Source organism: Anser anser (assembly GCF_964211835.1).
Source record: "Anser anser genome assembly, chromosome: 1".
NCBI classification, from domain to species: Eukaryota; Metazoa; Chordata; class Aves; order Anseriformes; family Anatidae; genus Anser; species Anser anser.
This window is the reverse complement of record NC_139720.1, coordinates 48,424,136-48,448,115: the sequence shown is the minus strand read 5'-3', so window position 1 is coordinate 48,448,115 and position 23,980 is coordinate 48,424,136. Positions and strand designations below refer to the sequence as shown.

The 23,980-nt window shown below is 42.2% G+C and overlaps 1 protein-coding gene across 1 annotated transcript in view; it reads left to right on the top strand.

Moving 5' to 3' along the window:
• PLXNC1 (plexin C1) overlaps positions 1–23,980 on the top strand; it is a 71,885-nt gene that overhangs the window by 40,692 nt on the left and 7,213 nt on the right. Inside the window, exons 15-27 of the mRNA XM_083821496.1 lie at positions 402–501; positions 1,638–1,739; positions 2,128–2,231; positions 5,312–5,353; positions 5,826–5,950; positions 6,507–6,705; positions 8,062–8,208; positions 15,678–15,855; positions 17,169–17,272; positions 20,786–20,840; positions 21,672–21,703; positions 21,791–21,898; positions 23,434–23,597. Coding sequence (XP_083677622.1) covers positions 402–501; positions 1,638–1,739; positions 2,128–2,231; positions 5,312–5,353; positions 5,826–5,950; positions 6,507–6,705; positions 8,062–8,208; positions 15,678–15,855; positions 17,169–17,272; positions 20,786–20,840; positions 21,672–21,703; positions 21,791–21,898; positions 23,434–23,597 — 1,460 coding nt within the window. The remainder of the gene's footprint in view (positions 1–401; positions 502–1,637; positions 1,740–2,127; positions 2,232–5,311; positions 5,354–5,825; positions 5,951–6,506; positions 6,706–8,061; positions 8,209–15,677; positions 15,856–17,168; positions 17,273–20,785; positions 20,841–21,671; positions 21,704–21,790; positions 21,899–23,433; positions 23,598–23,980) is intronic.

Below are 23,980 nucleotides of genomic sequence, written 5' to 3'. Positions count from 1 at the left end.
TATCAACACATGCCTTCCTCAATTCAACATGCCAGAACGTTTAGCTGTGACTCTGAAGTGCATGAGCCACTTGGACAGCTGGAGGCCTCCTTCTGCCCTTCCTTACATTCAGTTGAGGGCTCTTGTTTGCAGCATGAACAATGGCAAAATTTGGTGCTTCATGAGGACTTCCAATTTTTTCTCTAGGCACTGCTCTCTTATCCTGATCAAACATCAAATATAGTTGAAGTTGTTTGTATTGGTTCACGTATTTTTTCCCAAATTGCTGCTGTCTTCCCAGTGATCTGCAGAACCAGGGTACTTAATATGCTTCAAGTATATATTTTTTTATTCATTAAATGACATTTTAAGTATTGATGTAACACCTGTCCTCTACTAACACAGCCATTGTTTTTCTTCAGGTCAAATTAGGAAATTTTGAGCTTGAAGTCAAACCAACATCATCATATATATATTTATATGTCCTTATTTTGCTACCTATTGTAGTGGGTGTCATTATAGGTAAGTACCATAATGTGTTTTCAGCTTTTGATTTGCCGCAGGAGATGATCACAACACATAAGCGCACATAAACACCTACAAAGAAACACTTCAAAGAAAGCCAAGCAAACAAAAGAGCCAAACCCCAAACTTACTACAACAAACTGAAATTTGTCAAAGATATATACAGAAGGCAAACTGTCTTGTGTAAGACAGTCAGTCTGGTAGGTTTTTGCCTGTTCCCAATAGAGTGGACGAAGTTAACTCTGGTCTGGTGGTAAAGTCCATCTCACTAGACTACAGCATAAGACAGTAGTTTTGGCCATTCTGCTGAGATTATTCACCATCATGTAGTGAGGCAAGCCTTAGGACCTACATTTTTGTGTCACAACTCAGGCATTTCCAGCTGTCAGAGCTGGGCTTCCCTCCCATACCTTGGGGCAGATGTTTTCCATCCAACAGTTTATCCACAGGCAGTGTTTGTGGTGTTTCCGCTCAGTCTCATTTGGATCATTTGTGAATTAATAGGTCATTATGAAACTGAGGAGGTATCATAATTTCATAATTATCTCATTGTCTTTTTGTCACTCCTCTTTTTCTAAATGTCGTGACCCAGTTATGTATTCAGTTACATATTCAATAAATTTCAGTTTAATGTAATAAGTTTGGGGTTTGACTCTTCTTTTGTTTGGTTGGGTTTCTTTTTAAAAAGTGCATTAGCTTTACAAGAACCTTGTCCAGTGCCTTTTCTCTCTCAAAATAAGCTTTAGGGAAGTTAACAGTTTGGAAGTGGTTTTCTTGTTCAAAACTGCTTTTCCTGCTTAATCAGGGCTACTTTAAGGAGGTTGTTAATAGCTGAAATGCTTGTTAGAGTCTCTGACTCACTGTGCGGGTTGTATGTATCAGAATGTGCTGTACATTCAAATGAAGTTGGATTGACAAGACCTCATTACAAGAAATGGTTTTTATTAAACATGGTTTTGGATCCAGGTAACTAGTGCTCATGGGTACTATCACACTGGTGACGGTAGAAGCATTAGCCCTTCTGAAGAGTGCAAGTGTATATTAATCTTTCTTAAAATCATATTAAAACATGTCCTGTCGAGGAGTTGTCTGTTCTGAAATTTCAGTACTCTTTTTTTTTCCTTCCTTTTTAGTGGCATTCATAGTTACTAGATACAAATCCAAAGAGTTAACCCGTAAACAGAGTCAGCAACTTGAACTGCTGGAATACGAGATTCGGAAAGAAATACGCGAGGGTAGGTCTAAAGAGCTTTATAGTGCTTAAGTGTACAGTATTATTTCTGAAATGAAATGCTCAAGAAGAAGCTCACATTATATAAACATTTTAATTTTATAGCTGTTAAAATATTTTTGTGTTGTGTCAGAGTTTCTCCTTAATGTTGGTGTGCACTGCAGTAGCAGATAGCCCTAAGCTAATAGGATTGCATGTAATAATTTCCTTCAACAAAAGTGAAAATAAAAATGGATTGATACTTTCCAGCTCTTAATTGCTTTGCAAAAACAACCCCTCTTGCCTGAAAACTGCTTTTAAGGAACATCTATTGGGTCCAAGTTATAACTGTGGAGATGATTTTGTGTCAACTAAACTAACCCTCTGGGTGGGGAGGGGGGGTGTTTTTTCAGGATTTGCTGAACTGCAGATGGATGAACTAGATGTGGTGGACAGTTTTGGGACTGTTCCCTTCCTTGACTACAAACACTTCGCTATTAGAACTTTCTTTCCAGAGGTAAATATTTACAAGTCTTTCAGTTGTCAGCCCTTCATAATAATAAAAAAGCTAGGAAGATAAGGATAAACAACTGAAGTAAATACTACACAGTCATTGCACATTGTTTTCAAAAGAAACTTTTCTTAAATCAAGAGCTCCCAAAGAACACTTAAGGCCGTACATCTCTGTATTTAACCAAGCCTAAATGCTGTAGTTAAAGCACCACTGTTGAATTTTCAAGGGTTGTGTACGCATCAGTTTCTTTTTGCCCAGCCTCGCTAAGTTGCTTGCCTTTCAGGCCATCCTAACAAAGCTATAATTTATCCATTGCTTTTTTGTTCTCATGTATTCACTTCCCATGCTATAGCTAATTAAAGTAACAGTCAGGCAAGCTAATATGCTAGCTAACATCATGACACTTTCTAATTAGACTTGTGCTGCTGACAGAAATGGTAAGACCTTGATTCAAAGGATTACAGATCAAATGCTTAAAAATTACATAAGTACTTAAGTGCTGTCCAGTTTAGAAATGGGTATTTTCATTGTTCTTCGAAGCAGTTTGTGCCACAGCGTGATAAAAGGACAGGAGAGGCCTTTTCTTATATGTTTTTTTTCTCATCTTTTTTTTTGGTCTCACTCTGACAAGCTGATAAGTGCATTTGCCACAGCTTTCAAAATTATGCCATGTTAACCAGTGCTTATTGGCATTTACTAATTGGCAGAAGCTCTGGTCTCAGCTGGTAATATTTCATTGTGTAACTGATACCAATGAGCAGAAACATTCGCTTAGTGCAGTGGTGTTTTAAGTTATAGCTGGTATATAGTTTATACTAGTCAACATATGTCGCTTACCACTGCTGTGGCCCAGTCCTGCAGCCTTGTCTGCACACTGCTTCGCTTTATCGCTGTGCGTAATCCAACTGAAAGTTCATCGTGATAAAGTTAAACCCATGTGATGGATGCAGAATTGGGTCCCTTGCTTGTCCAATGCCAAACACCAGATACTAAATCAGATTCATGTTCAACAAGTACGTGTATGTGATCTTCATATACTTGAATCCAGTTCTCACACCAAAGGAAGTTGGCAGTATCTCTCCTTCACCTGTTATAATGCTCTGGGTTTATTTTGTATGGAGTTATTGGGAGGTTCAAATAAAATGGACCAAGAAAATCTGCTTTCTGCGTTTTTTCATTTCAGTCTGTTTTATTGCCAGGCATATTAGCATAAAATTGTGTTTTTATTTTTAGGAATGTATCTTTTTCCTACTGATAATCCCCTGTCAAAACAGTAACAATCTGTAGAAGCTGTCTGGGTGGACATGCTTTGCAAATAAAAGGGAAAGTAAAAAAGGCGCAAAGTATGTCACTCTGTTGCATTATGTAAGGTCAGAAAAGGATGAAATCCTTTTTTTGCCTTAGGGAGTCTCCTGCCATCTGACATCCTGGAGATGTTTCCAATTAAGACTTTGTCTCAGCTTGAAATACCTGTAACACGGATGTAAACTTGCCACTGTTAGCTCTCTACAGACATGCAGTGTCGGGCAAGTTATTAAATGTCTTCTGTATCAATTTTTCCTGCAAAGTAGTTATCATTTATATTGCAGGAGCGTCCAAACATACTTTGTGCTATGTGGATGTGGCAGGAGAGAAGTTATTATAGAAGCTATTAAGCAGATATTACAGATGAGCAGAAAAGGTTTGGGGACAGTAGATTACAACCTACGGTCGGAAAGGTTAAAGTGATAAACCGTCAACCTACGGTCAGAAAGGTCAAAGTGATAAACCATCACTTCCCTTGCTAACCTTCTCTTCTGAGCATCTTCTGTAGTCAGTGTAAGGACAGACAGCTCGATGTGATTCACCCCACTTGCCTGAGACATCTGTCTCAGGACAGGACCAGTTGCTGAAGGAGGGAGTCAGATAACTCGGATTAAGAGTGATGGACCCCTTCTTCTTTGTCAGCTTCTAGCTTCCTGCTGTTTTGATTTTCTGTATTTAGTCTGGCTTGATAGCTTTTGTTTCGTGCTTATAATGCTTATAGGTGCTAAACAGACATTACAGCTATTCTTAAAATATTCCTTATGTTCAGCCTGATTTTTGCTTTACTTGTTAAATCTGGTTTATTATTTCTGTTTTCCCTCCATTTTCCACATTGTTTGGTTTAATGCTACCATGCTTGTTCCCTGTTTGCAACCATTTTTAACCTTTTATGTTGTTCCAGCTGCTTAACAAAAGGGGGGGGGGGGGGGCACAACGTGACTAGGGAGAGAGAGTTTTACTGGTAGGTGGTGGTAGGGATGCTGAAGAAAAGTTCTGAAAAAAATGTGAATATAGCCAGTAGAGAAAGATGATGTTAGAAAAGAAGAGAGCAGGAGGCATGAGGAAAGGAAAGGATTAAAAAACAGGGGCTGCCAGCACCACAGATAAAGCAAGTAATAGTAAATGTTATTAGTGTAAATTTGATGCTCAAGGATACTGCTTTGGGAGCAGGCACTGGGGGCCTTGCAGGCTGCAAGAGCCAGACAAGATGCATTTGCAAGGTATTTGAGAACTGGGGGCTTCCTTTTGCTGCGACAGCTTTTGCTAGGGCTGGGTGTGTGGTGGCACCTGTGCCTCTGTGGAGACTGACAGCGTGGAGACCTCCTGGAGAGTTCATTTGTGAACATCCGTAAAGTGCTTTGAAATGAACGGAGGCAGATGAACTCAAGTGTCACTGCGTTACAGAAACCGTATCGTTGCCTTCCAGAACGCTGCAGCCGGGAGTATCCCTTGCACACCAGCACAGTGGCAGATGAAGACAATAAACAGCCCTTCCTGCAGGGCATTAGTTCACTGCTGTGCTAGTGCAGCTCGGCAGCACAGAGTAACACACGGTAGTCCTGAAGTTAGTATCAGGCCGTCTCTCAGAGTTTGTTATCCAGTGAACCTGGCAGAAGTCATTGTGTAGAGTTTTTATACTGTAGCCACGCTTAATGGAAATCCTAGCCTCTGTTTCAAGTTGTATGCCATCAGGAACAGGCTTGGCGTGTTTAATGTGCATGTGTTAGAAACTTCTGGTATACATCAGAATGATATATATGACCTGTCTTATATTTTAGTCAGGAGGCTTTGCGTCCATCTTCAGTGAAGACATGCCACAAGTAAGTCGATGTAGTGTGATATGCCTTGAATATTTTGTCATAAGTGATTGTATCCCTTATCTGAGTGTTGTCCTATAACACACCAGATGGGACTTTCATTACATTCCTTGTCCCCATGGGGAGGGTTACATGGATTTATGTATGAAAAGAATTTGATGTGTAAGATTCTGTTACTGAGTGTATATTATGACTTACTGAAATAAAATAAACAGAATCTACTCATGGCAGATAACAGGCAAACTGTTGGCATTATTGTGTGGATGTACTAGAAAAGTATGCTCTCGGTGTGTTGTACACAAACACAAATGTGTTTAATTAAAATCATGAGACCCATAAAATAAATGCAAAATTCCCATGTATTTAAATGAGGCCAGGATCTTGCCATGTGTGTTGCTTGCCATCTTTCTTTCTTTGCATTAAGAATCCATCACAGCCAAACTACAGTGTACTTACTTTTCTTTAACTATTCCAGAGCAGAGACCAAACGCGCAAGGATGAAAGCTTCAACATGTTGCATGCTTTAATTTGTAACAAGAACTTTCTTGTTACTCTCATTCACACCCTTGAAAAGCAGAAAAATTTCTCTGTGACAGACAGGTATAGTATGATTATGCTTATCATCTTCAAGACAACTAGCAGGAAAAATCAGCATAGATTGTAGCACCCAAATGTAGCTTCCACTTCTTGCAAAATAAGCTTGTATTGCTCCAGAACATTTTTCCATGTTCTCCATATGCATACACTGAGGAAGAAAAAAACATTGCCATTAAACAAGCTATTAAAGAGAAAACAGAATGTTTGTGCCTGTAAACCAAGAGGCAAAGGAGCAGGAAAACTCACTTCAAAATTATAAAGACTTCCTGCAGTTACGTCAACAGTTTTACAGTTTAGAAATGTACTGTCACTGAAGCAGGTGTTATTCTGCAGAATTAAATGCAGAGACACAAATTTTGTGTTTAAAAAATAATCACAAGAGCAGATGGACTTGCATTTTTTTATATTTCTTTATACATCGGTGGACAGATTCAGTGCCTGAGAAAGGAAAACTTAGGATATGAACTGTGCTAAAGTGTGTTTCTTTTATTGAAGATGACTGGGAAGAGAAATTCCAAATAATATAGCATTCTCTCTTTTTTTTTCCTTTTCTGAACAGGTGCTTGTTTGCATCCTTCTTGACTATTGCACTACAAACGAAGCTAGTTTATCTAACCCATATTTTGGAAGTGTTGACAAAGGACTTGATGGAACAATCAAGCAATGTACAGCCTAAACTCCTGCTCAGACGAACTGAATCTGTGGTAGAAAAATTGCTGACAAACTGGATGTCCGTCTGCCTTTCTGGTTTTCTCCGGGTATCTGTACATCTTTTCACTTCATAAGATATACAAAGAGTATTTTTAACTGATTTCTTCCCTAATTAATATTAGTGGGATCTGTACAAAGCATTGTCTAACATTTAAGGTGCCCTCTTCTAGTTTAGGTGACATAGCTAGCTATCATCGAGGGGATGTAGAAAAAGAGAAGGTCTGTAAGAGATGATTGTTTCATTTATTTGGCCGAGATTTGGGTAATTTTGCAACTCTAGCATATCCTTTTCTTGTGTAAGCCATTATTGCATCTCTATGAGATGTATTTCGATAATAATAAAACTTGTAAAATGCAGTTTGTACCTTTCTGTGTGAGCTGCTGGAAAGCTACCATGTAATGGAAGTTTAAGGCATACCATCTTCTTTCCAACTTCTTAACCCCCAAACGGCATTGCAGATTTCAAGAACTGAATGACTTCAAGTGGAAACAAAATAAGCATTTTCTTTCATTTTTCAACTTGTTATTTTAGCCCACTTGGTAGCACTTCAATCTTGGTTTCAGTGCTTGGTTATGCTTCCTGTCTCACTGGTGTGATGGTATCACACTTGGTATCAGTCATACCAATCCTTGCTGTACCATCGATACAGTAGCAGAATTGTTTGGGGTTCAGCACAGGTTTCCTGAAACCCCGGGAAAAAGCCAAGGAGCTGTCAGAGAGATTTCTTCTTGATACACCAGTCGTCTTTATGGAGCTGGGCTAGTGAGATTATCTGGGCTGCAGGAATGATGTTGCCTGGAAGCAGAGATCCATCCTTCCTTGCTCGGGTGTTTACCTGGAGCCTGGGCTTCAGGCTGGACAGGAAAACCCCAATATCATTCCCTCTTTCGTTGATACACCAGTGTATGTCCCACCACTTCGCTCCCAAGGCTTTTTTCAGGGGTCACAAGAGGAGAAACCAATTCAAAAGGAAGTTAGATGTTAGCTTGTTTTCTCACAAGACTGAGAAGGAAATAGTTGAAGTGTGCTTGTGAACACATGCACGTCTTCCCCACCACCAGCTCTTTGGTGGAACTAGGAAGCATCTGCCAGGTGGAATAGGAGCAGCTTGTCTGTAGTGTACTCGTGCACAGCAAGGGGCTTTGAGCTCTATTGCCATACACTCCAGCTGTCTCTTGCTATTTGCATGAGACTTTCACACTGAAAAGCAAAGGCAAAGGATGGAGGTTAAACAAATAACTAGATAAGTCTGCTCAGAGGGATTTTCTTTCTTAATTGCAAGATAACAATTTAGTTAAAAGGAAATAACTCAATTTGTTACACTTGATTTTTTTCTATTTATTCATGCCTCTTTAGTGACTACAAAAATAAACATGTTCCTTGTGTTTGTTTCATATCCTAGGAGACAATCGGTGAACCTTTCTATTTGCTAGTGACAACCCTCAATCAGAGGATAAACAAAGGACCTGTGGATGCAATAACTTGCAAAGCCCTGTACACACTTAACGAAGACTGGCTGCTGTGGCAAGTGTCTGAATTCAAAACAGTGGTACGTTTGGCAGTTTGCATTCCAAAACCAGGCAACTACAATGTTTTTTTCTTTTTCTAGGAAGGTAAATTAAGGCTGTTAAGGCATAACCACACTAAGGTGATGGTTAAGTTCCCAGATAGAGAAGAACAAAATTACTATTGCTCACAAAGTTTCAAAATACAATGGAGTTTAACAAGCTGGTGTTTCACCAATATACATTTTACAAATAGCTGTCGCTGTTTGCTTCACAGCATGCTTTAATCGCCAAAGGTTAGGTTTAATGAAGTCTCCAGGTATTAAAATTCCTTCTTATTTTAAAGTGTATTATAAAAATGTAAACATAAGCTTAGAATTTTAACTAAATTGCACTTCTTCAATGAATGAAGGAATGGAATGCAGAGGTTTTATTTTTCTGTTGTGTTTTGTTGTGGCTAATCTTCAGGCAGCTGTGGGCTTCCATGTTATTAGCTCCAAATTAGCAAGGTTACAGAGTGGTGCATTTTAATTAGCTGCTTGGTTAAAAACAAGCTAACTGGGAAACTTAGCTAAGTTTCTGAACTTTACCATAGATTTCTTTCCCAAAGCAACGGCAAAGTGCTTCCTATTTTACAGTTACAAAGAGAATTCTTTGAATACTGGACTTCCCTGACCGTCATTCTGAAACTGGGGGGAGAAGAGACAGCAAAGATTACTGCATTTTTAAGCCTGTAAAAGCTGTGACTTTTTGAGTAGAAGATCTGAAATACTTTTCAGAGTAACCAGAGTCCATTTTTTCCAGAATTTCCAAGTGATTTTGAGGCTGAGAACTTAAAAATCCGCATTTCCAGTCATTTCCTTGGTTTCCTTGTGTCTCAGCTCCTGACTTCTTATTGGAGTTACCAGACATACTTAGGAGTATGGGAAGTGTGACTGACAGGGGAATTCAGAGCTTGGGAGCAAAAACGGCCAGGCAGCAGCTGCCGTGGAAAGGACAGTGCAGGTGCCAGTGGCTCTGGAGGAGAAATCAGGCCTTTCCACAGCCCAGATCCTGAGTCTTGGGTAGGGCTGGAGTTTCCAGGTCTGCCTGTTTTCCATGATTGCAGCGAGAACCTGGAGGTCCTAAGATGCCTTGTATTGGAGTAGATTACATGACCCTGGAAATTGTGGCTGGTCAGCAACCCATTGGACTAGCTGAGGCAAAAGTTGGGTCATGTAGGAAGTTCACCAAAATGACTGCTTTTCTGTGGCACATTTCTGAGTTGTCATTTTCAGCTGAAAGTTCTTGAACTACCAAATTTATAGTCAAATCTTCTTAGAGCCATTTGCAAAACTGCTGTTGGAAGCATCATTTGAAGATACTTCAAGCTAAGTCACCACTGTGTGCATTTGGAAAGGACATTTGACTGAAAATTAGCTGAATGCATAATACCATATCTTTGTTTTCCTTGTTTGTGCACTGCATTTGGGATCCAGGGTAAGTTTAAATGCATTACTATATGTAGCCATAGGACATAAAACCCAGTAGTTATGCAGATCAATAGTTTTCAGGCAAGCTCAATATGCCTGTTACTAGTAGACTATGCAGGAATATCTGGTCCTGTGGAATTGATTGTCTTTTCTTATTTATAGCACAAATTCACATTGAGAGATGACTCGGGGGGTAGCTGACTGTGAACCTACGGAACATTGCCTTAAATACTTTCCCCAGTACTACTTCTATGCATGCAGTTGCTGATAGGGTCTTGCAGGCAGCCGGCAGTGAAGAGAAGAGACGAGAAGTGGTCTGAAGGACTCAGTGTCTGTGGGGAAGGCTGTCTGCAGATGGATGAGGAAGTGAGAGTAGATGGCTTTTCTCAAATGTTGGTTGCTGCCTTTGTACTTCTCGTTACTTCTAATTTTATTGCTTTTATCACTTATTCTTCCTTTTTAATGATACTGCTTTAATAAATGATAGTGTTACAAGATTGATAAGGCAGCTTGCTGTTCTGAGGTTCAGCAGTGTACTGCACTCAGGTGAGAAGTGGCCGAATATTCCCTTTAAAGCTGTCAGAAGAGGGGAGAGGATCCTGTAGTAGAATTACGGAGATGGAGCAGAAGGACTCTAGGTCTGGATGGACAAGGAGAAGGTTTTGTTTGGTGTTTTGTCTAAGATTTATGCCGGAAATTAAAGCTGTGCTATGGAAGAGATTTAGGTGGAACAGAGAGGCTTTCTGGGCTGGGGAAGCAGGCCAACTGTGCACGTTTTCTCTTCGAGAATAGCATTTAGCAGGATGCAGAAGGAGTCAGCTTTTCTTCTGTCACTAACACCATTTCACATGCACTGCAATGACATACAGGAGCTGTGAGTGTACAGACAGGGAACCAAGCATCTTTTTCTCCTTTCTTTGAAAGCAAATCTCTGCCTAAAAGATTACATTTTTTGTTGTTGTTATTTTCTGCATCAAATAAATTCTGAGCTGTGTTTGCACATTTGGTCACTGTCACAGTATTCCAAGTCTTGCAGTCTTCTGTAAGTAGTTTATTTTGCGCTTTTCAAAGACCCCGCCATAGTGGTATGCTAAAGCATGCTTGTCCAGAGCAAAGCATAAAAAGCAACCCAAAAGTGGGTGTTAGGAAGTTACTGCAGCATGTCTGCAAACAGACAGTGTCCAGAGTTTTAAGATACGTAGACATTTGAAGATGCAAGGAGTCATCTAGTACAGAGCTGAACTCTGAAATCAGTGGCAGGGCACAAACAAGGGTGTAGGCACTGGAGGTGCACATCCTTTCAGGAGTGAGACTTCCATTCCAAACCAATAAAAGCAGGATACAGCCAGGCTCCTGAAAATCAGGGAGAGTCTTCTCCTAAACACATCGCTTAGGCCCTTGGGCAGGAGAAGGAAGAAGTGCTAGGCATGCAGAAAGAAGGACGGGAGAGATTTTTAAAATTCAGGCCATTTGTAAGAGGAAAAAAAAAAAAAGAACTAAGAACTGCATTAGTTTTGAATTACATTAGAGCTGTTCCTTGGCGGGGCTGTGTGCCTCTTTTAGAAAGGCCACAGACCTTGGGATCAGCCAACCCCCTACTGTTACCACTCTGCTGGAAAGGGTCATGTATTGAATAGGGATGGGCTTCTGAAGTCAATACTCAAGCAGTGGAATTGAAAGAAAGATGCTTTTAAAAGCATTGGTCCAGTGTGAGCTGAGGAGCTGTGTGGTTTCATGCTGTGCTTATATTTGAGTATTGAGAAATAAAACTGCCTTTAAAGAGACTTGGATGTGTCACAGAGCCTTTCAGAAGCTGAGGAAGCAAGTCTGCTCTCTCACAGGCAAACAAGCAGCTGCACCTCTTGGTAGATAATTTGCTCAATGACTGATGAAAAAACACTGTCCAGCTGAGTGTTAACATTTGACTGAAATGTTGTTTGTTATTTCTTTTTAAATAGAAAAGCTACACAATGTGGACCCGGTCTAGGAGAAATTCTTGGTGGAATCTCTCCTGTGGAAAATCAGGGGAGGACCTGTTCATATGGTAGACTTCATGCTTGGGCATTTAAGAGCTACAAACTTCTCTTGAATGGTCACTACTTAATTTTAAAAAGGGATTTGGGCTGTTGAATTCTCTTTGCTGAAATAAATTTGCGTTTTTGGGTGGGAAGAAACAATCTAACTCACCCATTCAGACAAGAGTCTTTTATCGAAAGTGAAGCAAAGCTGTGTGGTAAAAGGTTGTTTAAAGTGTTGAACTGCTTTACTAGTTAAAAGAAGGGTGTTAAAAGAGTGGGAGGGATGTCAGGGAGCAAAGCAGAGAGAGGGAACCCGATTTCCTACTGAGACACCATGGATGTGGTATTATTGGTCATACTTGTGAGAGATAAGGAAACTATTAAAGGCATGTGACACATGGGGATTTTCATCAGCAGAAAAGGACACAGCAGCCCTTGCTAGGAAGTCAGCAGTGCAGCTGTTGTCTATAGAAGAGTCTTCCGAGTTAGATACGGATCGAATACCGTACTGTAGTACAGTGCCCATCTAGCATGAATTTAACCCCCGTAACATTTTCTGTCCCAATTTCTTGGCTTTCCTATAACCTTTTGGCTGCCGCAGAAGGATCATACGATCAATCTGATTATTCTTGTTTGTTGTATTTCATGGTCTGGGATACAAGGAAGTAGGTTTAAGGCAATATCGTCCGTACATGATGGTGCTGTCTCCTTTACACAAATCTCTTTCACCGATCAAAAGGTTTTCGTGTTTTGTTAGACTGTCTGATAAATGGAAATGTATGCTGTTCAGATGCAAAGCTGAGCAGAGAACAGGGTAATGAGTAAGAGCTCTTGAATTTCTGAGATGAATTTTCTTTACATCTAATAAAAAAAGGTATAATGGCATTCCTTTATTAAACCACATCTAATTTGTTATTTGCTGTGTTTATTAAGAGCTTTACTGAAAAATTCCTTGTTTGAGATTCATTTTCAGGAAAGCTACAAATCTGAAAACTCATCTGTAAACATTGTCTTCAAATGTCATTATTACTGTCACTGCATGAGTGAAAAAATGTTGTTTTTTGTTTGTTTTTTCCCTGTGTTTTAGTTAGGTTCCAAGCTGGTTCCCATACAAGTAGTTCCAGATGCTTGCTTTGTTCTCCTTAAATAGCCCTTAACAATTCTTGCAAACTGCGTTAAGCCTTTGCTGAAGAGCACTGTGACTTTGTGTTGCTAACCACTAATTTCTAGTGCACAGAGTCTCAACTCTAGATATTACTGTGTTGCACCAGATGTCCTGTAATTTCTTCCTGAGTCTTTCCCTAAGCTAACTGGCTGGTTTTGGTCGTTTGGTTGGTTTCCTTTGCAAAGTTAGCGAGCTTAGGAAAGGGCCTTACAGTATTTCCTCATGACTTCCATGTGTCCCCCTGCTATTTCTCTTAGTGTTTTCTGAGCTTCACAGCTGATCATAAAAGGCTTTCGTAATTTTATGGTCATTTCTGATCCTTTTTCCAGTTCTGCACTTTGTGTCTAAATGCAGTGATTGTGACTGTCAGTTTCTGATTAATGGTTTCTAAAGCCAGGGATTGTGCTGTCAGACAGGTTGAATCTGATTTATGAAAACTTCAGCTACAGAGAGAAGACATAATAATAATTGGCTTTCCTAGCTCCTCATCAATTGCTTCATTTCTTAAGATTAACTTCTGCAGGAAATCATGTCAGCAAAACTGTCTGGCTCTCCTGGTTTAGAGACTTTTTTATGTGTTCAAATATTTCTTCCCATCTGACCACTTCTTTGAGTCATAAAGTATCATTGTCCTCACATTATGGATACTTTAGATTAAGGAGTCTGTAAATGACTTATATTCCACCTACCTAAAGGACTAAGTTTCTCTTTATTTTTTTTGCAGTCCAGTCACTCTACAGTGAATTGAGTGGGGCTGGGAGGACTCTCGCATGCTAATAAGTGAAGAGGCTGCACTTCTACGTGCAATCCGTGTGAGAGCATGTGCTGAAAAGGAGATTCAGAAGAGTAAAGAACAGTTTCTCTTGACAGTCCAAAAGGAAAAAAGAAAAAAAAAGGAGAAAAAAGGAGAAGCAGGAATGTGAATATTGCAGTGTAGTAACAAGGTTAGGATGAAAGGATCAACTAAGGGAAGGGATGTTTTCAAAGGATGTAAAGACAAATCAGCATCAGTTACAGAGTGAGCAGCTACTCCTGAAAGATCAGTTGACAAAGACTGATTGAAATGTAGAGGAGAGCTTTCCAAAGACAGAATACAGTTAGTCCCTGTCCACATTTTTGTCCTACAAGGCCATCATGACCTCAGGGCAGTCAAAGTCAAGGACACGACTGTTGTCTGTTCAGTTGGTCTGTGGGCCTAACCAAGCATGACTCCCTCGTTCCTGTGCCAATAAGTTTTTTGACTAATTTTCTGCATGAAATCCTAACCTGAGGCAGGGCATCCAGTCTGCTTCTCCTTCTGCAGCCACCACTCCCACATCTCGTTCTCCTCCATTCTGTCTGTCCTTTTGGTCAGCTCATTTTCGTCACAATTAAGCCTTTCCGTGTCCTGATTAAGTTATTGTCAGTTACTTCAGTTCTGTCCTAGTCTTCATTGAATCCTGATCTCCATAGATTTGCAACCCTGCTTTTAATATTTCTTTTGCTTCTATAGAAACAGTAAAGTTAATTAATGTCTTATTGGACTCCTTTTCGTACCATCAGTGAGTGGGAATTTCCGCTCTTAGTGGCTAGTAGAGCAGAAAATAGCACTTTACAGCTAATATTAATTATTCATTTTTCTAAGAAGAGAGAAAGCATGTCCCTGCAGCAACCTGGACAGAAGTTCTTTCCTTCACATGACAGCACAAAAAAAATAAACATTTTTCGTTGCTTCCTCTTTTAACAATCATTCCTTTACTGAGTCATACCTATAGTCCTCACATTTCAGTCAAGAGATAGTTTTTGTACCAGAAGTGTCCAACAGCCAGAATGATTCAAGTAAGTAGATTTCCCCATGCAGGCACCTACAACACTTACTTTAATTCTGTCCCAAGACATCTCCAGCAGAACGCATGTGTTTGTGTAGTGAACAGTGAAGCAGGGGAGACGCGGGCTGCGGCACTAGAAATGATATCTCTCATCACCCTGCGCTAGCTATCCTGTGCTCATCCTTTTTTCCCCTGCCTTTTGGAAGCAATTGATCTGCCTGACCTGCCCAGAAACACAACCTGACGAAAAAAGTTCCCCGGAGATACTCACCCAGTCTCATTGGCACCTCCCTCTGGCCCATACTTACTTTGTGTGCAGCCTGGCAGATGAGTTGTTACCCAGTTAAGAGTTGCTCTGAGCTGAAGGGCAGGGGTGTTGTACCTAGACAGGCCATGTTAGAGTATGACCTGGAGTAACAATGCATGGGGTAAATCACTCTTTTCCGTATAGATCTGGACCAGAACTTTGGGTTCTGTCTCCTGCAATGTGCTTTCCTTTTCCCCTGCTTCTGCAGTGGGCCCTGGCTCTCTTGCACCAGGGGACATGGCTGGATGCAGGCAGACACTGACATCTCCAAGGGAGGTGTATTTTTTGGTATGATTCAAGGTACTCAGCATAATCTGCTGGCGTAAATATGTATTTTAACATTGCTTCCTATCTGCTTGAAGTCAGTCATGTTTACCATGAGACTTACTTAGCAACCTTATCAGATCTCAAGTCAGTTATAGTTTTACTTTTAAGGCATTCATTTCAAAAAAAAAGATCTGCTTTTTTTAGAACAGTATTTTTTCTGGTGTACTGTCTTTTGCTGTAATTCACTGAAGTAGGTTGGCACAAAAACAAAATGCAAGATGCGTTTTTGGAAATACATGTCTTTGATTCTTCAGACACAAGGAGTTCTAAGTGCTTCATCATTTAGTTCCTTCAAATAATCTTTATTTCAAATAGCTTTAATGATGAATAAGTTGTAAATTTTCAGGTTTGCTATCAGGAAGTTTTCTATGCCGGGTATTCCCTGTAAGTCAAAATAACATGTGTTTCTACTTCAGACACTGAATGTTATCTTTGAAAAAATCCCGGAAAACGAGAGTGGAGATGCCTGTCAAACTATTCAAGTTAATGTGCTGGACTGTGACACCATAGGCCAAACCAAGGAAAAGAGCCTTCAAGCTTTCCTGAATAAGAATGGCTTTCTCTACGGTCTTCAGATGGATGAAATTGGTCTTGGTAAGTGTGTCACTGTGTTATATTTTCAAAGACTTCACTGACAGAGGCTGGGCAGAGAATGGATTGAGAGCAGCCCTGAGGAGAAGGACCTGGGGGTGTTGGTTGGTGAGAAGCTCAATGTGAGCTTGCAGTGTGTGCTTGCAGCCCAGAAAGCCAACCGTACCCTGGGCTGCATCAAAAGCAGTGTGGCCAGCAGGGCAAGGGAGGTGATTGTCCCCCTCTGCTCTGCTCTTGTGAGACCCCACCTGCAGTACTGTGTCCAGCTCTGGGGCCCCTGGCACAAGAAGGACCTGGAGCTGTTAGAATAAGTCCAGAGGAGGGCCACGAGGCTGATCAGAGGGCTGGAGCACCTCTCCTGTGTAGACAGGCTGAGGGAGTTGGGGCTGTTCGGCCTGGAGAAGAGAAGGCTCCAGGGAGACCTTGCAGCAGCCTGCCAGTGCCTAAAGGGGGCCTACAGGAGAGCTGGGGAGGGACTCCGTGCCAGGGAGTGCAGTGATGGGACAATAGGTAATGGCTTTAAACTAAAAGAGGACAGATTTAGATTAGATCAAAGGAAGAAATTCTTCCCTCAGAGGGTGGTGAGGCCCTGGCACAGGCTGCCCAGAGAAGCTGTGGATGCCCCATCCCTGGAGGTGTTCAAGGCCAGGCTGGATGGGGCCTTGGGCAGCCTGCTCTGGTGGGAGGTGTCCCTGCCCTTGGCAGGGGGTTGGAACTGGGGGATCCTTAAGGTCCCTTCCAACCCAAACCACTCAGTGATTCTATGATATGTTTGTGAAGTTTTCTTTCTAGGAATATCTGCATTTGGCTTTGTTTTTTTATTTATTTATGTAACTTTTAGGCAGAAAGGATCTATTGTAAGGGATTTCCAGGGAAACACTAGATCATTTAAGCTACCAGTTAGAACAGCAGAACTATATCTGCTTCGCTTCTGCAAGGAGTTCAGCATGCAGCTATCAGCAGACACGTTACCTTGTCTACCTTTCTCCTAGTCCCAGTGTGACCATAACGCCAGGGCACGCTTGTGCAAACAAATAGCATCGTTAGGTGAAAGCACCTCTGAAAATGCTGCCTTGACCAACACAAAATGAAGGACCAGTAGCTTCCAGGAAGCCATCCAGGCCGTCACCCCAGAAGAGGAATCTGTAGTGTGGGATTGCAAAACCGCTCTTGTGTGAACTTGCACAGGGACAGAGAGAAAACAGAGCTCAGTTGGGAGCCAGTGGTACTAAAATAATTAGGTAGTTTTTTACAAGCGTCTGTAAAGCAAGAATATGGTTGAGGTGTAATTGTTTTCTGTTGCTGTTGTACTGCAGAACTTGTGTCTGAGGAGCAGCAAAGAGAGTTGTTAGACATTGATGGTTCCTCAGAGGTGTTGGAAGACGGGATAAGGAAGCTAAATACCATCGGTCATTATGAGGTAAGCACGAAAACCATACCGATGAGTTGAGAAGCAGTTCCTTCCCAACTCCTAAATGCTGACTGCACAGAAATATCATGATTGATCAAAATCATGAAGATACAGCTGAGCATCATCAACAGAAGGAAACAAATATAACACACGACTTTCTTGCCAATGAGTCACATTTTCTGTTACCCTTCAGAGAGGTTTGCTTGTTGCAGGGTTTCTTGCAGAGAAACTGTTACTTCAGGCAGTCATTCAGTTAACAGATCATCCGTTTTCCAGCTATGGACACTACCATAAGCCTCTTCTAGTCTTTGCTGCTGAGTTTTTGTCATGCCATGAGGAATTGTGCACCTTATCCCACCTTGTATTTTCTTCTCTGAACTTTTGTGAAAGATCATTGAGAGCCAAAATAAAACAACGTCTAGGCTAAGTTTGATCTTTATTCTCTTGAAACCTTCTGCGTCACTCCTTCTCTTTTTATCTATCTCTTTCTGCTTCTATCTACTGTCACCCCTTATACCCTAGTTTTTCCCCTCCACTTCCAATTGCACCTGCAAACCAGTCCTTTCCAGTGCTGCAATTCTCTCTCCATCATTGCAGCTCCACACAGGGCCACATCTAGTGGCAGAGCCCTTTTGGGAATAGCATGCTGGAAAATCATAGCAAGAAGCATTGTCTGTGGAAGGAATTTCCACTGAAGCTAGACAAAATAGAGGGCGAGAGGCTGGGGTAAGATGTACAGGAGATGATTGGCCTTAGGTGATATGGTAGCTCACATTTTGATGCTTACAGATAAATGCTGGAAATGGAGTTAGTGTGCTGAGCGCTTTTAAATGAGCTTTCTTCATGCTTTCATGCACGTTGAAGTTGTAAGTCTGGCTCTTGGCACGAAACTCAATTTTTATTTATTTGAAAGTTTTGCTGCTAAGTGTAGGTCTGTGTCATGCAACGTAGCATGGTGCTGAGAAGCCCTGAACAAGTTGCTGCCTGCATGAGCAAGTAGAGTGCCATCCACAGACAGGACCAAGGACTCCTAGCAGGACTGTTGGCAGCCTGAGAGAAGCACAAGGCTGCTCAGGTTTGAAGAAAGCCCCTTTGGAGTCACTTTACAGTTTTCTCTAGGAGGTTGTTGCCCTCCTTACATTGTAGGGAGGCAGAGGTGAACTCAGATGTCCCGAATCCTAATCCGGTGTCCTAAATACAGTCTCCTCTGTGCCTCTCTTGAATCTTATCTGTATGGCGTGGAACTTCCCTCCACTCAGTAAAGATTTTGTACAAATTAGGACACTGCAGTGTTGCAATCAGTGTCTGTGCAGCAAAGGTCATCGTAGATTTGACTCTGAATGGGTATCCGAACTTCTGTCTAATGTGATGGTACCGACACTGCCAGCCCCTTTAGTGCAGGTGCTCCTTAACTTTCCATGGCAGCTTTTTGCACGTCTGAGCTCGTGGTGTGCTAAGGCTCGTGGGCGCCACACCTCGCGGCAGATGAGTCTGCTCCCCTTGGTCACCGCCATCCCTGGGTATCTTGGTCCCAGACCTTGTTTTCATCTGTGGTTTCTGCAGGCAGATGTGTGCTAGATAGGAGGTTTGGTTGTTTTTGCAAGCTGTAACTATACTAATTATAGCTTAGCAGCTGCCTTATGGAAATTGTGCTGGGTATCTGGTAGATATTTTAGTCCATTTTTTTGGACCCTGACAAAGCTGTAGATTTTAGGCAGAAGCTCAGAGGCATTTTAGTCAGCGGCTTGGTGGCAGGTATCAGCAATTAGCATATCCAGTTTATTCTCTTGTATGCATAGTAATGCAAAAAGGAATGTAAAGATGTCTAGTTATCAAGCAAAGCAAGAAAAGGAAACCTGCATACACAGCGTGAGCTTAGTAACATTGCCTGAGGAACTCCAGCTTACATTTCAACAGGACCTAGAGTTTTGTGGCAAGCCTGATTTTTTCTTTTTGCTTGCCAGCCTTAAACACTCAAAACTAACCAAGTGTCTGGAACTGGGAAGTAACATCATGTCTTTTTAAGATAGTCAAGCATGAGGGCTGCATTGTAAAGGTGCCAGACTCACCAACTAGTCTTGAAAAAGCAGACTTCATTCCTACAGTAATTCTAAAAATGTGCAAATAGGGGATGTTTGCATTTTGTGTGTTTTTTTTATGAAGGGAGAGAAATCCACTACACCCTTCTTAAGACCTTTATGTGTTTCTTTATGCTCCTTTTGCTTTAAGTCTGTGCTCTTAATAGGGATATTGATATGATTATTTATGAGGTCTGCACCATTGTTTACATGAGAGTAACCACAAGTCTCGACAAGAAAGCTGACGATTATCATAAAATCTTACTTCCCACGCAAGAAGTGAGCTGGAGAGCCACTTTTAGATCTGCTGTCCAAGTAAAAACATTTTGAGGTGCTCAAAGGAGCAACCTACCAGAAAAAGTGATTTAGGCAGTCGGACCCCAAAAGAAGGGCTTATGTTGTTTTTTTGTAGACAACACTGAAAGGAACAGCAAGTATGGATGCTGCAGCAATGATAGAGAAGGGAAAGCATAATTGTATTCAGTACTAAAAGCAGCACTTGTCCCAGAATAAAACCTGAAGTGGGGCTTGAATCGTGGTTGTGCTGCAGCAGGGCCCCCAGCACCCAGAGGGAAGCACAGTTCTCCCCGAGCCCGGCCTTTCTCCTGGGGACAGGAGCTGGTGTCTCAGCGTTGGGCGGCTCTCCTGCTCCTCGGGGAGGCAGCACATTGCCCGTGACGCTCGGGGAGGGGGCAGGCTGTTGTGCAGCCCTGTTCCTGTTCACCCGTCTTCAGGGAGGAGCAGGGGGACTCTTGGTCTCTCTGGGTGCTTGTGTCACACCACGAGATAGCCTTAGAACATATCCGTACTTGCAGCTGGGTTTTAAAGTGCTCTGTGTTATCTGGAAGAGCTCTGAGACTCTGTGTGACAAATGGAAACCCTGCAAAATATAAGGCTTACAAAATACACTTGCTCCTGGAAAGTAAATCCAATGTAAGTGCAGATTTCTTTGGCACAAGACACAGCGTTTGATAGAGTATCTTAATGTTTAAACTGGTTTCTAACACTGGGCTGGCTGCCAAGGTTTAAAAAATACTTAAATTATTTTGGCAGACATCCCTTCCTAGAACTGGCCAGTTGTTTTTGTAATTATAGAGGGAAGTATACTAGCACTTGGCAAAACCCAACGTGTGACGGCAGAGCAGTGGTGTAGCTCTCAGCAGGAGCTGTTTTGGACTTTTCTTGGACAATAAAAGCATGACTTGCCTCTTTCTTTCAAAGATAGTGGTTTCTATCCTGGCAGCCCTATAAATTCAGGCAAGGAGGGGGAAGATTTTTCCTAGAAATCACAAGGTAACTAGGTATGGATTTTGACCTTACGGTCCACGGGTCATAAATATTTTGGTCACTTTGGGAACTGAGGTTTGAAAATAGCTCTTAGGGGAACTGGGCTAGACCCTAACCATGACCTACTTCAGCAAGATATGTTTGGTTTTGCTTTCAGATTTCAAATGGAGCAACCATAAAAGTCTTTAAAAAGAAGACAAACACTCGATCAGGTAACAAAGAAACTGCGCTCTGTTTAATCTTGTGTGGGGAATGGGCTGGGGATGCAGAGTAGTGAGCTATGGCCAGTTGTGTCTTGGGCAGCAAAACTGGCACTTTAATAAAAGAGAGCCAAAAGAAGAGCCACGTTACCCTGGCTCTGCGCCTCTGGCAGGCACAGGGGGCCTAGGAGGAGGCAAGAAGGCGAAGGAAAGAAGGGCAGAAGGGCTTGCAGTCCTTGGTTACTGAGTGATTCAAGGTGCAAACTCGCAGGCAGGAAAAGAGGGCAGGGAAGATGACAAGAAGTGCTGACTGATAAGATCGGCACAGGAAACGTGCCCTGCTCCAGTGCCCTCCGCTGTGCGTCAGCCCCGGGGGAGAAGCAGCACTCCCGGCGTGCGATTCACCTCGCCGTCAGAGCAGACATCTGCAGCGAGGAGAGATGTGGCCGCGGGGCGCGAGTCACGGGGTGGCACTGCCCTCGCCCTCGGCAAGAGCAGGGCCGTCTGTTCCCAGCCAGCTCTCCAGCCCGCCCGCAGAGTGCCCTTAACAGAGCCCAAACCACGCGGCCGTCCCCTCTGCTGCCCGTCGTCCTCCCCTCGGAGGAGCTGTGGTTTGCACCCGCCTCACCCGGCAGCAGATGATGCCCATCAGCCGTCCAAGCTGGCACAGGGGGAAGGGAGCTGGGGCCTCTGTGTTTCTGAGGCTTCCCCCGCGCTGCGGGCAAGAAAGTGTGACACCGAGCCTGCTCGCTCAGCATCCTGACACGCACCATGGTGCACAGCACAGTTCGCAGGCTCGTAGCTGGGTGTTTTGTTAATGCCTGCTTGCTTTCTGTTGTTTAGGTGTGGACTACTCCGACGAACACTGCCATTTGGTGAGTTCGGTCCTCACACTGTTATGCGGTAGATTTAATGCTGGCCTGTATTTGTGTCTGTGTCGCCTCTAATCTCTTCGTTGACAGATTTTACCAGACTCTGAAGCCAACAAAGACGTGAAAGGAGCGGGTCACAAAGGAAAGCAGAAATTCAAAGTGAAAGAAATGTATCTGACAAAGCTCCTGTCGACCAAGGTGAGCTGGGAAGGTCTTTTCTGCGGGGCCGGGGGGGGTTGGTGTCAGGCTTGGCTAGTTTGGCACAATGGAAACAGAATTTTAAGCAGAAATTATGCAAGCTTTCTGTATGTATATCAAATGTTAAATAAAAAAACCTGTGAAAGTCACCCTGCTAACTACAGTTTATAACCATTTGCAAAGATGACCACATTTCAGGTTTTCTAAAGCTCAAGTTCTACAATATTCCATTATTCACAGTCTCCATCTCCTCAGTAAGCACAATCTTTTTTTTTTTTTTTAATAAGGTTAAATAAAAAAAAATTAGTTATTGGGGTTATTGAATGTGAGTTTTGCAACTGAGCTCCACAGAGGAAAAACAGTCCCTGCTATAGAAACAGCTTTCAGTCAACATTTTCCTTGCTTTCTGGTGGAGTTTTCCCAGCTTAAAGACAACTCCCAAGGCCTGAATTTCAGCCAATACTGCCCATGAAATCAAATAATCTTTTAGGGTCTCAAATGAAATCTCCAAAATAACTAGATGAATTTTAAAAACAAGGCCCTTAGCATTTGTGATACAGTTACCTAATTTATACAGTACCCATTACTTAGGAATAAGCCGTGCTCGCTCCCTCCAGTGATGTCATCTGGTTTCTGACTTACTCAGATGGGATATAAAACTCTTTGCAACAGCATATTACTTACAGTATTAATCAGTGCACAACACTGAGAGCTGGGCAATGCGAGACGCCTGAAGGGATGATGATTATGACCTTCTTGCATTTAAAAATCTATCAGTCATTATTTAATTAGATTGTTGATAGCTTCTGAAGTAATTTGGGACACTACTCAAAGTGAGAGTGAAGACTGGTCACTTCTCATTAGCCATGGAAACTACCGTAAGCCCTCAGGAATTGCTGGGGAAAAACCATTAATATCTTACAGTGGAAGTCTGAAGTACCAAAGAAAAGATCAGCCTCTTAGGAAGCAGTCCTTTAGAGGGCTTTAAATGAATCGGCTTTCTCCAGTGTAAGATAGTGCTCTGAACAACAGTGTCGTGAAATTCTTTGCTGTGAAATTCTGCCTGTGATGAGCCAGGCACTGAAGGAAATTGCATTAAATCTCTTTGCCTCTTTCTATCACATAGACATGCACACAGGCACAATGAAACGAACAGGACAGTAACACGTCAAGGCCCTGCGATACACTTAAATCCTTCTTGTTAAATCCTTCTTCAATGTCTGGAGAGCTGATGTCTTCCATTCGGGAAACTCAGCAAGTGATTCCCTCCACACACAATTTGTCACAACATTCCTCACAATTCTCCGGTCAGCAACGTGGAAGTGATATGTGAAAGCAGCTCGTTATGGTGTGTTTGTAGTTTCAATTTTGTTACTGACTGTCTTGTTTCCAGTAGCCTGTGGCCTAGATTTTTGCCACAAGCGTATTGCAATTTGTGTGTGTGGTTCCCCAGGAGCACATTCAGCTCTCTGAGACAACAAATATTGTCCTTTTCTTGTGTAACAGCAGCATTGCTCATTTTCTTTACTTTTCAGGTTGCGATTCATTCAGTTGTTGAAAATCTCTTCAGAAGCATTTGGAGTTTACCCAACAATAAGGCACCTGTTGCCATCAAGTACTTTTTTGACTTTCTGGATGCCCAGGCTGAGAGCAAAAAAATCACTGACCCCGATGTGGTTCATATCTGGAAAACCAACAGGTACATCTGTGCGATGGGCACAGGAGTGCACGCACTCTGCAAAAGCATAGTTGCAGAGATGGAGCAGGTCGCCTGTAATCAGAAGAATAAGATTAGATTTTGTTATGTCAGGGTGAAGGTGTGGTTTGGCCCTGTGGGTCCCCATAATTTTAGTACATCAATTAGGTACTGATAAAAACCACTCCAGGACTTTGGAGTCTGCACGCTGACTTGAGATTCAGAAAGAAGTGTCTGCAGGTTGAGGGTGCTGTTTGAAGATGGAGGGGTGAGCGACTGATGTGTGTGCTCCGTAGCCTTCGTTCCATGACCTCTCTTCTAACATGAATAAGCAGCACAAAATGTGCTCCTTTTCATGAGCACAGTGCAATTAAATTGCTATTCTA